At 46.2% G+C, this 12,419-nt stretch overlaps 1 protein-coding gene and 1 long non-coding RNA gene across 2 annotated transcripts in view; one reads left to right on the forward strand and one right to left on the reverse strand.

Annotated features, from left to right (window-relative positions):
- LOC135276063 (uncharacterized) overlaps nt 1-12,419 on the forward strand; it is a 138,322-nt gene that overhangs the window by 124,397 nt on the left and 1,506 nt on the right. The gene's annotated exons all lie outside the window — the stretch shown is intronic.
- Nucleotides 5,688-12,419, reverse strand: part of SLC14A2 (solute carrier family 14 member 2) — a 63,847-nt gene continuing 57,115 nt past the window's right edge. The window contains exons 18-19 of the mRNA XM_012440860.2: nt 8,811-8,860; nt 5,688-5,888 (exon numbers count right to left, since the gene is read on the reverse strand). Coding sequence (XP_012296283.2) covers nt 5,688-5,888; nt 8,811-8,860 — 251 coding nt within the window. The remainder of the gene's footprint in view (nt 5,889-8,810; nt 8,861-12,419) is intronic.

Here is a 12,419-nt window from a genome sequence, read left to right on the forward strand (position 1 = left end):
CCATGGGAGAGCAAGCTCTAGTTGCCACCAAGAACTCCGTGCAGGACCAGCTAGGTAATTCATGGGACCTAGTACAAAATGTAAATATGGGTCCACTTGTTCGAAAGCTATTAAGATTTGAAAGACACTGATGGGAGGACAGATGACAACAGAGAAGGCAATGCCTCTGTTTTGCTGGACATAACTTAGAGGACCTGCTTTAGTATAACAGTGTCTGTTACTCACTCACTCATTCACTCCACTGGGGAAGAGAGGTCCCAGATAGGAGAATGTACAAAACCCATCCCTGTTCACAAGGAGCTCACAATCTGTTCATGTTGAGAACCTGGGGCTAAGGCCAAGGAGCCAGGGTGGGGCCTAGGAGAACAGGAATTCAGCCCCTGAAGGTGGCTTGTGGCCCAGGAATGGTGGTGGGTGCTCCAGCCACAGCCCAGCATCCCTGTCCTGCCCTCTAGATTGTTACTTTAATCTTGTGTCCTGAGCTCTCCATCTTGCTGTATGCTAGGGTTGTTAGAAACTAGCTGGGCATCAGTGTCTCTCTGGAAGCTTAAAAACAAGAACTAGGCCGGGCGCGGTGGCTCACGCCTGTAATTCCAGCACGTTGGGAGGCCGAGGCGGGTGGATCATGAGGTCAAGAGATCGAGACCATCCTGGACAACATGGTGAAACCCCGTCTCTACTAAAAATACAAAAATTAGCCAGGTGTTTGGCACACGCCTGTAGTCCTAGCTACTCGGGAGGCTGAGGCGGAAGAATTGCTTGAACCCAGGAGGCAGAGGTTGCAGTGAGCCGAGACTGTGCCACTGTGCTCCAGCCTGGCAACAGAGCAAGACTCCGTCTCAAAAAAAAAAAAAAACAACCCACCAAGAACTACACACATGAGCAGAATAGGATTTACAGGTCTCTAGAGGGGCCAAGAGCACAGCTTACATTTGTCCAGATCCAGTGGTTAAGAACTGCATGGTTACAGGCCTCCTCTGACCCCAGGGACAGAGACAATCTCTGCTTGACAAAATCATGCTGCCTGGGGTTCCTTCCACTTGAGAGCTCTCTAGAGAATCTTCTCCCTACAGCCCTGCACAGCACCAAGCGCCTCCCCTACCTTCTACCGAGGGGGCCCCCTGGGGAGCTTTGGAAACCACCCAGGCCTGGGTTGCCCCTAACATTCTGATAGAGCTGGTCTGGGCTGTTGCCTGGACACCAGGGTTTATAATGCTCTGCTGCCCAACTGGCCCATTTCCCCACCTTGTGACACACCTTGCAACTACTGCTCAGGCCGTGCTGTAAGTGACAGGTGGATCCTAGTGACCCAGACTGACCCCTCAAGAAGCAAGCACTGGGGAAAGGAGTGAGAGCCACCCTATTCCTGTCCCAGCTCCAACCCTGGCCCCACCAGGCAGTTCACAGAGGGGTGGAGCCTCACCCCACCACTGAAACTGTTGTTATTTTTACCCTCTTCCTGTTACAGTATCAGCGGGCCGCCAGCACCTGCGCTCTACGTGGCCCCATGTTCTGCTTTTCTCCACCTCCTTAACCCCTGACGGCAGATGTCTACCTGCGCAGGGTTCCCTGCATGCCTGTCTCAATGGAGCTGCTTTTCTATGCCCACCACCCGCCCGCTGACTTGCCCTCTTGCAACAGCTGCTGCCATCACCATTTCCCCTAACTTCCACCTTCTGCCCCATTCCAGGGCAACACTTACTCCATCCTACCTGCTCATAGGGCACACCTGCTGCATCTCACCTGGGGCCACGCCTCTGACCTCTAGCCAGCTCTGCCAGTATGGTCAGAGGGGCTCCGGACAACCCCCTTCTCCACTTTTCTAGGGCCAAGTCGCTCACTCAGCAGGCTTCTAGGGCCAAAGCGAAACCTTGCTTTTGTGCTCAGCCTACTGAGCCAGATGTTTCTGGTTAGTGGTTTTATTTATCTAGTCTTCTTTGGGGTGCGGGGCTGGCCCTCAACAGTGAGAAAGAGACAAACTTCTCTTTGGAAGATTCTCTGTGCTGTCTGTGCTCCTCCTGCCTCAGTGCCCAGTGCTTCTCACTGCATCCCATACCAGGTCTACTACCCCTTATCCGAACCCGTTTGGGGACTGAGGATGGGGACTGGGGGTTAATGGAGGGCTGAAGAGTGACTCAAATTGGAAACAGTTGGGGTCCAAGAAATAGGCAGCACAGCTGTTTTTCTGCCCCGGTTGCATGTTAGAATCACCCCAGGAGCTTTAAAAAACATTACCTGTGCCCAGGCCCTTTGCTGGCCTAATTGGCCTGATGTAGGGCCTGGGCATCAGAATCAGAGGATCCTAATCTAGCCAAGAGTAAGAACCTGTGCAATGATCTCTGGACCTGGATCCAGCTGCATTGAGAGTTTGTTAGAAGCTCAGATTTTTGGTACCACCCAGATCCAGTGAATCTAAATCTCTGAGGTTGAGGCCCAGGGATGTGTGTTACAATAAGCCTTGCAGATGATTCTCAGATGCACAATCAGTTCTTCTGTTCTTAGAATTGCAACCAGTGCATTACAATATGCAATGAAAGGGAAATAAATGAGTGGAGGCAGCATCCTATTTCTATCTCCTGGCTCTCAAAGTATGGGCCCCCGGACCACAGCATCAATATCTGCAGAGAACTTGTTAGAAAAGGAAATTCTCAGGCCCTGCCTCAGGTCTGTTGACTGACACTCTTGGAATAGGGCCCACTAACCTGTGTTAAATGAGGTCTCCAGGTGATTCTGATACATGCTCAAGTTTGAGAAATCCTCGTCTACTGTCTATCTACCTGCACCTCACCTGAGACTGTTACATAGTTTAAGGGTCTGAATCATAAAGGCTCTGTAATTATGAAGAAATTTTATTTCTCATAAAATGATGGAATGCTGAGGGCTAGATGCCATGCACAACTCTGAAAAGTTCTTCCTCTGAACCCTACACACGTGTTTTGGGAGAAGACTGCAGGCAGTAAGTTTTGGAGGCAAGTCAGTTGGCCTACTTGAGAGCCTGTGTGTCTAAGTACATTGTTGTGTGCATGAAACAGTTTTCCAGTTCCAGCCAATAGGGAGAGTCTGTTCTCTCAATAGAGTCTATTCTGTAGAGAAAATAGAAAAGCAGCTCCATTGAGACAGAGGGGTAGGAGGGTGTTTCAGTCAATTACTCAGTCACAATGTCTCAGGGCCATTATGTGCCATCAATGGGCTAGTTCAGTGAAGGAAAAACGACTGTACATGTATGCGTGTGCATATGTGTACATATATATAGCACACACACTGCCCCAACCAGTTAGAAATTTTTCCTGACAGTTGAGTTAATCATGTGTTTTAGTCTCCGGCATATCTTCATGGTCCCATCCAAGGCCCCCCTCTGAGATACATAGGTGTGTATGTCCTTTAATTTTTATACCCCCTTTCCTTTTCCCTCTCACATTCCTATATACCTTTGTGTGTATGCTTGTAAAACATGTGTTGGTGTCTTATGTGCATGCCCAGATTTGTAGAGTTTGCTGATTTCTGTGATGTAAAGACTCCCACCATGGTCGGTTTCAAGCTCTCAATGTGATGTCACTGAATGGCATGGGGAGGAATGTGCCCACTTGCACAGTGGGCTCTCAGGAGCCGGTGAAGCCAGCTTAGCTCTCCACTGTTGGTGCTTAATTGAAGTGCTGGGCTAGACTGGCTACTCTGGTATGCTATAGACCTTGTATGTTTTCACAGGTCAAATTCTTCTACCCCATCTATTTCTGCTTTGCTTGGGCCAACTCAGCTTGCTTTATAGGCCAGGATATTGAAATACTTTGAACAGCTGAAGGGTTTTATTAGTGGTCAATAACCAGAACAGCATGCATGTGAAGGGTTTCCTGCTCTTAATAAAAGCAGGTTATAACACTTTGGTGGAAAATGCATGAAAACTGGTACTTTAATAGTTATCATCACTTGGAAGTTCTGGGGCAACTGAGTGAGCTGTGAGCATAAACAGCCTTCTGGTGAAATTCCTGGATGCTTAATCCTCAGAGAGCACTAATTCCATGGTCATTAAAATGCAGCCTGAGACCTTCTTGGCCTTGAGGTGTGATTGCAAACTCAGAGGTAGCCTCTGGAGTGTGACTCGTTTGCTTTTTCTATGTGGAGGATTTGTTTCCGTCCTTAACTGCTACATTTTCCTGGAGAAGTCATATAGGCTAGATATGATCTGGAAGAGAAATATGCAGCCCAGTGCTCTTGGGCTGCTAAAAGATGGCCAGAATCTTGGGGGCAGATTGAGAAAAGGTAAACATAGAAATTAACTTTTTCTAAATGATGGATTTGCTAAAGTGTAATTCTTTCCTTAAAGCTATGGTTATAGAGGGTCTGTCCCCCCCTCCTCCCCCATTCCCTCTTGTGTCCTTATCCCCATGACACTAAACTGGGAGTGCGTGTTGCTAGGGGGTGGTAGGAGGCCCTGCTGTGGCAAAGGGGTTCATTCTCCTCTGGAGAAGGAGCGGGAAGGCCAGGCCACATGGAGTGCCACAAAGAAGGTTTGTGACTTAGGAGCTTGAAGCTATAACCAGAGTTAAGGAAGAGTTACTGGCCACTCCAGACTGGCTTGATTTGTAGTTTGGGGCATAAAGCTAAAAGACTCTGCCCTAAAAAGTGAGGTGGGTTATGAACAATCTGTGCTTCAACTCAAACAGAAAACCATGTCCAAGGTCATTTCTGTGTCATTCCCTCCATAAACAAATCAAACCCTGTTCTGATGATTTTTAGCCCATCCTTGTTGCTTTTCAGGCACATCCTTGACCATGGAAAACCCCTCAAGTGAGCAATGTATGAATCTCTAGGTGAGCCCATTTTAAGAAAACCCTGATGCCTGCTTGCAAATTTAAATCGTTTAATGACAGTATGATGATGAATATTACAAAGGGAAATACATTTGTTTATAATATGATTTGAGTGTTGATAAAGATCAGTTTTCATCTGACACTTCCAGAAACATTTCTATAATGTAAAGGAAAGCACATTGGCATTTTCAGTGAATTTAGGTTCCTAACCCCAAGTCTGGAGAGAGCCTTCAAATGACCCAAGAATAAACCTTTGTTAACATTTTCCTGCCTCTTCTTGGGCAACCCTTCTGTCCTTAAAGTAATTACTTGTTGTTATGCTGACTTCATCAGATTGTAGGAGAGAATAATCAACATTTCTGAGGTGGAAAGGACTTTCAAATCCCTCCCTGTCATGAAACGGATTAAGAAAGCGAGGGTGAGAGTGGGGAAGGACTTACTCAACATGGTAGGGTTCATTAGCAGCAGAGCTGGGGCAGAATCAGCCCTCTGGCCTTCCAGGCTAAGGCACAGTTCTTGGTACTGTGCTTTACTATATTAAATGACCGAGTTGGGTGACCATGTCACTGACCTCTATCCCTTTCTTGGTGACTTCTCCTTAAGGACGAGGCTTGTTTTGTAGAAGAGGGCAAGTTCCCCACAAAGCGAGCTCTTATAGGACAAACTATGGGCATAAAGACTAAACTAATCTTATCTTTGATGAGCGTTGTGCATGTTAGAAAAGAGAGGTTCTGGAATAGTGACTACATACATGTTTCTTTGTGCTTGGGGAGAGAGTCACAGAACAGACCAAAAGAAGGATAAGTGGCCCCTTATCCTGGTGACATGGACTGCCAGCTGAAGGCTGAATTTACAGTGATGTGTTTTAGAGAGGGAAACTTAGGAGATGTCATAGGCCTGGTACTTTGTTACGGTTGATGCTCTTCTGTTTCTTTCCTGGGACAGGTAGTAGATGCGGTTGGCCTCTGGGTAGGTGACTTTGCTGAGAGGAATCTTGTAGATGGCGGGGTTGTTGGTTGTCAGGAGCAGGAACGTGAGAGCTGAGAGACAGAAGGGCCAAGTGCAGGGTGGCAATCCAAACTGGGGGAAAGAACATGATAAATCTTGGTCACATTAGGTGCTTGTGCTGGTTTAATCAGCCCTTATCAATCACCTACAGCCCTGGGGACAAGAGGGGCTGCTTTGTGGGCATTGATAAAGCTATTTAATTGATGACCAAATGAAATCATGCCAGTGCTTTTCATCTGCATTGTAACAGGTGAATATGCAGTCTTCAAAATGCAGCCACTGGAACTCTAATAGGGGCTAATATGCCCTTATGTAGAAGTCATCAAAAGCATCATATACCTTTTGCAGAGGCTGTGTTTTGTCAGAAGCTGTGTTTCTGGCCAGGTTAGACTTCTAACTCTAGGAACTATGGCTACCCTGTGTCTTCTCTCATCAGCCCCTGTTGGAGAAGTGTCTTTGGCAGCCATTTGGTAGCTCAAGACTTTTATTCTTTGCTCATAGCTGTTTGGACTAGAGATAGGCACCCGACTGAAACACCGCTTCCAATAGGCTGGTGAACGTGCCCTTGGCCAGCAGTATCCCTCTCTTGAGAAGTTGAACTAAGAGGCATAGAGACTGTATCTACATGGTTCTGGAACTGAAAAAACTGGAGAACAAACCAGTGATGGTGGCCAATGGGGGATGTGTGCAGTAGAAGAAACCCACCACAGAGCCACAGGGAAAGTGAGCAGAGAGATGGAGAGAGGCAAAGGTGTGGCATCATCGTCCCAGGGAGCTGGAGACAACGCAGCTGCCTCTCTTCTCAAGGGCTCTCCCATCCCTAGCTCTTTTTCTCATGATGTTGACTGTTTTTATTTCTTGAGATGCTCTAAGGCTTTTTACTCTTCTCTGCTCTTTATTTGAGATAGCTTGAATGGATAGTTTGCTAACAATGAACCTGCAACTTCAGTTATGAGGCAGATCAAATAGGACCCCTCTTGCCAAAACGTCATCTTATTACAAACAGTTAAAACCTCAGATACTACTATGGGAGTAACAATGCCAGTCCTGTGTGTGTCCAGAGATGGCACTGTTGGGTGGGTCTTGGGAAACAACAAAGACAGCCTGCTACCAGTGCTGAGGCTGTAAGGGGCACCCATGAGTGATGAGTTCCATTTCAGCAAGTCTTCCAAAGCCCCTTGGAACTGCACAAGGTGTTTGGGAAGCACCCTTGGAGTCCTACATTGGGAGGGATGTTGGTTTGGAGTTCCACAGACTCAGATCATCTTGTTATGGCCATTTAATCTTTCTGAGATCTTAACAGTGAAATAGGAATAATAAGGCCTACTCAGAGAGTTGGTGCCTAGTGTATACTAAGTACTCAATACAAATGATCCTAAATATGTGGTTATTATCATCAAGTGGATGGTGGCATTGTTGAAAACATGAGGCTGTACATACATGTGCCAGTTAGAAAACGAGAGTACAGCTCCTTTATGCTCTTCTGAGGAGGGCTTGGATGGTCCCATAAATATTGTTCAACATTTTTTATATCCTGTTCCTCAATGACATTATGGGATATGCCTTCAAGGTGAGTTAATAGCCTGTACGTTTTTGTATGCCAGACAGTGGTCAGCACAATGTCTTAAACATAGTGGGCAAATGGGGTAGACTTGGCTTTGTTTTGAAAAGTGTCTAAATTGAGTGGTCTAATCTGTAACTTCTCTGAAAACAGAGGGAAGGGCCAGTCGTCACTGTAAACATCTATCATCAGGAATCACAGCTTCCCGTTTTGCGTTTCTTTCAGTGAGTTGTCAAGGAAGGCACAGATTTAGTGGATGAACGATTGGGTGAATGGATGGGTGTAGGAGGAGATGATAAAGCCTGAAGGGAGCCTCAGAGCCCATATTCCATGCTCTTCTTCCCTCTCAGGATTTCTGATGCTTTGCTATTCAGGCCCCGCTCTAATACACCCCATTGTAGAGGCTCACTACCTTAGGGCTTCATTCATCCAGTATTTCTTGAGCACCTACTATGTGTTGAAGACTGTAACAGATACTAGAGATAAAGATAATATGATAGGCTCTTTGTTCCAAGGGAGAGCACTGGTCAAGGGTGGAGGAAGACCAATGAGTACTAGACTGATCACAAAACTTCACGACATCAGGTGTTTAGCTGAGGTGTGCACAAATGCAGTGAGGCCCAGAAGAGAGATTTATTTCACTGGGGTAGACAGAATAGTACAGGGAAGGCGAATTCTGTTGCTTAGAAACATTCCTTCCTATGCTAAGTCCAAACCATTCATTTTCACTAAAGATGGAAGGAGATATATGTGTGAATAGAATGCCCATCCCATCCTTATCCATAGGATCACCTGGACTTCTCCTAATTGTCCACGTGAGTTGTGCCCTTGTGCCCTTATCAGAGAAGGGGAGGCACCAACTGCAAGTGGGGCCCTGAGCCCTCTGCACTGGGGCCGGGGGCCAGCACGGGCTCCTCCTGACCTCACACATCACCCTACATTGGAGCCCAGATGAGGAAGGGGTTTTCAGACTGTGGCTGGTGACCTTAAGCCACAGCTCTGGCTTCACTCTGGCCTGGCTAGGGCTTGACTCCCCACTTCTTCTATCAAGCGGAGTCAAGTTGCCATGGAACAAAGATACATGCTGGCTCACAGGCTAGTTGGATGGACACACATAAATTGAATAACAAATATTTAAACATATTTATAGAAGATGACGGAAAGGAGTTTGATTTATAAGATAATGCTCCTCAGTTGTCCTCTAAGGAGCTCCTGGCCTACTGATGATAAGAATGGATTGGCCCACAGTCGAAATGTAAACTTTTAGGGCCTGGCTCCTTCTGTCTAGCTGGTGCTAAGGTAAATAGTGTGACTTGAAATAAGGGAGATGAATTGGAGAAGGGTTCATAGAGGAGAGAGGTTTTCAGCAGGTTTGGGGAAGCAAGAGGACACCAGAAAAGATGTAGACATCTTCTGAGCCCGTGTTGACTCACCACAGATAACAGGTTAGCCAGGGCAGCACTCAGGTAGGCAGCAAACAGTGCTAGAAAAAAACCAAGAAATAGACCAGTAACTATTTAATAGCACCTCAAGATTAGTCTACATGTTCTCTTCCCATCAATTTTATGCCACAGATGCTCTCTCTCAGATTTTTAAAAAATTAGTCATGTTTCCATTGCTTGGCAGCTTTGAAAGTGTTAAATTCCACGCAAATGCCGGCGCAGCAAAGACAGCAGATGAACTTGTTAAAAAGGGCCAGAATTGAGCTGTTATGGTTCTCTTGGGTCCCACCACCTTGCATTCCAGTAAAGGAACATTTAACAGCATAAACCATAAATGAAAATTTTACTATACGGTGAAGGCAAGTGAATCCCAGAACTCCCTACTGGAATATTTCATCACAAGTTATTAACATAATATGAGTTTCTAGGGAGGAGCAGCATTCTGAAAGCTTGAGGAAGACTAGACATGCCCAGTGCCTTGCCGTCTAGGCTCTGCGAAAGGCATGATGAGGTTGGCCACTGGGAAGAGCCCAGCGCTGGCAACAGGGGAGAAGCTATTAAAATGTGCTAGTGTAACTGATCTTTGCGTCTAAACCCTTAATTTCTCACTGAGAGCATCCCAATTGTCCTTAGGATTATATTAACAAGAGCTAACCTTTATTAGAGTGTTACTGTGTGCCCAGCTAGTAGCAATACTACCATAGCTTTCGGCATTCCTGCAGTGTAAGGATTATTATTGTCTTCATTTCACACACGAGAGAACTGAGGCTCAGAGAGGTGAAATAATATGACTGTTTGGCCCGCATTTCAGTTGGAGAAGTCCCTAATGTTTTGGAGGTGGAGATTCAAAGTGGAAAGTAGATGAGATTAAAGAATGAATTACACTGCTGGCTGTGGTGACTCATGCCTGTCATCCCAGCACTTGAGGAGGCTGAGGTGGGAGGATCACTTGAGCCCAGGAGTTTGAGACCAGTCTGGATAACAAAGCAAGATACCATCTCTATAAAAACCAAAAACATTAGCTGGTTTGGTGGCATGTGCCTGTAATCTCAGCTACTTGGGAGGCTGAGGCAGGAGGATGGCTTGAGCCCAGAAGTTTGAGGCTGCAGTGAGCTATGATAATGCTACTGTGCTCTAGCCTGGGTGACAGAGCAAGACTTTGTCTCAACAAACAAAAGAGAATGAGTTAATGAGTTATATGAAGTGGAGTGTGGGGCTATCGACGGGTTTCATGGGTCACACCAGGCAGCTTATTCTCTGAGAGGGAATAGGAGCTCATGTTACCCTTTGTGTTTGCTGAATCCTCATTAATTAATATACATCATTCAACTAGAGATAATAGAGCTCAGCACTTACTGGACACTCCCTGTGTGTCAGGATTATTCTCTTCATGTTCACAAATGATCGAATTTGATCCTGACAATAGCTATAGGAGTTGGCCACTGTAAGTATCAGGCATGGAGAAGTTCAAGCAACTTGCCCAGGACTACATGGCTAACAAGTGGTAGACCGGCCATCTTGCTCTGGGAGTGGGCTCTTAACTAGCCTCTCAGATCTGAGGTTGGAAAGAGGGGCAAAAGCACCACCAATGCCCCAGAATAGAGGGAAGCCAGATGGTCTGAGTAGGACTCTGGGCTTGCTCTGTGAAGAATGGCAGACACCAACTCTGTCTGTCTTCCCTGGGACCCAGAGCCAAATAACTCATTCTCTCTTCTCCCACTGATATTGGCTATTTTATCAAATTTCGCGTTGCTACAGCAGGAAAACCCTCTGAAAACCTTGTGTGGGCTCCTGTGTGGCTGTAGGGCTTTCAGAGTAGGGAGAGAGGAGGAAGGATAGAAGGAAGAAGACGAAATGAGACAGGCTGTGGTGGGCTGTGGTGGGCTGTGGTGGAAGGAAGCTTTGCTTCAGGATGCCTGGCCACCTGGCCTGTCCTATCCATCACTGACTGTGTGATGATGGAAAAGGGCCTGACTGTTCTGGGCTTGGATTTTTGTCACAGGTAGAAAAAGCACTGGCTTCAGGAAACAGTGTGGTGTCCTGCAAAGAGCACTGCCTTTTACTGTCAGGCAGTCCTGACTTCAAGCAATGTATTTCGCTTCCTTTAGCCTCATTTCTCCATCTGTGAAGTGGGGTTATTAATATTCACATACTTTACGGGGCTGGAGGGAAGATTAGATGAGACGACCTCTACCAAATTCACAGCTCTGGCTCTGTGGACACTTCGGATGGGACAATGCTTTATTGCAGGGGACTGTCCTGTGCATTGTAGGGTGTTTAGCAGCATCTCTGGCCTTTACCCATTCGATGCCTGTAGCACTTCCCCCAACCTCAGGTATGACACACAAAAATGTCATGAGACATTGCCAGATGTTCCTGGGGAAGGGGAAAATCACCTTGGTTGAGAACCACCAGGGTAATGTCTGACACAAGTTAGGTATTTAAGATTTGTTTGTTGAACATGAATATTCCTTAGTAAATAAGCAGAACTTAAAGTTGGTAGCCAGGGACATCCTGTAATGTCTCTTCCCAGCTGGCATCCTTGATGTCCTTGTCCTCTGAGACTCTGGACAGAACTTGCAGCTCCAGGCTCTGGATGCAGCCGCCCCCCACCCAACCTCCTCCCAGCAAACTGGGCCACCTGCTCTGATCCTACGTGGAGTTCATGGGCCACTGAGAGAGCCTAGAGTGGCAGAGTCTTGACTCTTAATCTTTAAACATTTCAGGACTCCTTGACTTTTCATTTCTATCATTCAAACTTTTTATTTTTAATGGGATAAGGGCCAAACCAATTTAATAATATAAATGACTACTAATTTTAAAGATATCTGAGCATTTAGAATTTTAGTCATTGGGACATTTTTATGGAAGGAAGTAACTTATGCATAGATCTGGTTTCAGGTCATGTAAAAATGCTGGCCTATTAAGAAGTTAAAGTTAATTTAAATTAAGATATTCACTGTGACATTTATTTCCAGTGGGGCTGTTCTGCCTGATGAAGGAGCTATCAGTCCCTCCTGCTCGCACTGTCCCCTGGTTGCCTATCAGTGGGCCCTACATGCAAGTAAGCTTGACCACATGTTCCAGATTTTCTAGATGGCCTCAACTTCCTATTTTCATTAAACCTATTAAAAATAGTTGTTTTTGAGACTGAGCAGGCAGATCACTTGAGCCCAGAACCAGCTTGGATAACATAGTGCAGCCCTGTCTCTACAGCAATATATATATAGAAATTAGCTGGGAATGGTGGTGCATGCCTATAGCAACAGCTACTCAGGGAGCTGAGGTGGGATGATCTCTTGAGCCTGGGAGGTTGAGGCTTCAGTGAGCTGTGACTGTGCCACTGTACTCCAGCCTGGGCAACAGATGAGACCCTGTCTCAGAACAACAATAATAAAATGGCCCCCAAACCCCACTTGTATATGTTATAGACTGCTTTCCCATTCTTGGTCTATAAATACATCGCTGGATGCTTCCAGATCTTTCTTTAACTTGTAGAAGGAGGGTTGACTCTACCTCTGTCCCCGGGCAAGTCCTTTTACCTCCCTAAGCCTCAGGCACCATGGCTACAAAATAGAGCTGGAGTTTTCAGCTTCTTAA

This window comes from Aotus nancymaae, unplaced genomic scaffold, assembly GCF_030222135.1.
Source record: "Aotus nancymaae isolate 86718 unplaced genomic scaffold, 86718_ANA_hifiasm-v0.15.2.pri h1tg000020l, whole genome shotgun sequence".
NCBI lineage: Eukaryota > Metazoa > Chordata > Mammalia > Primates > Aotidae > Aotus > Aotus nancymaae.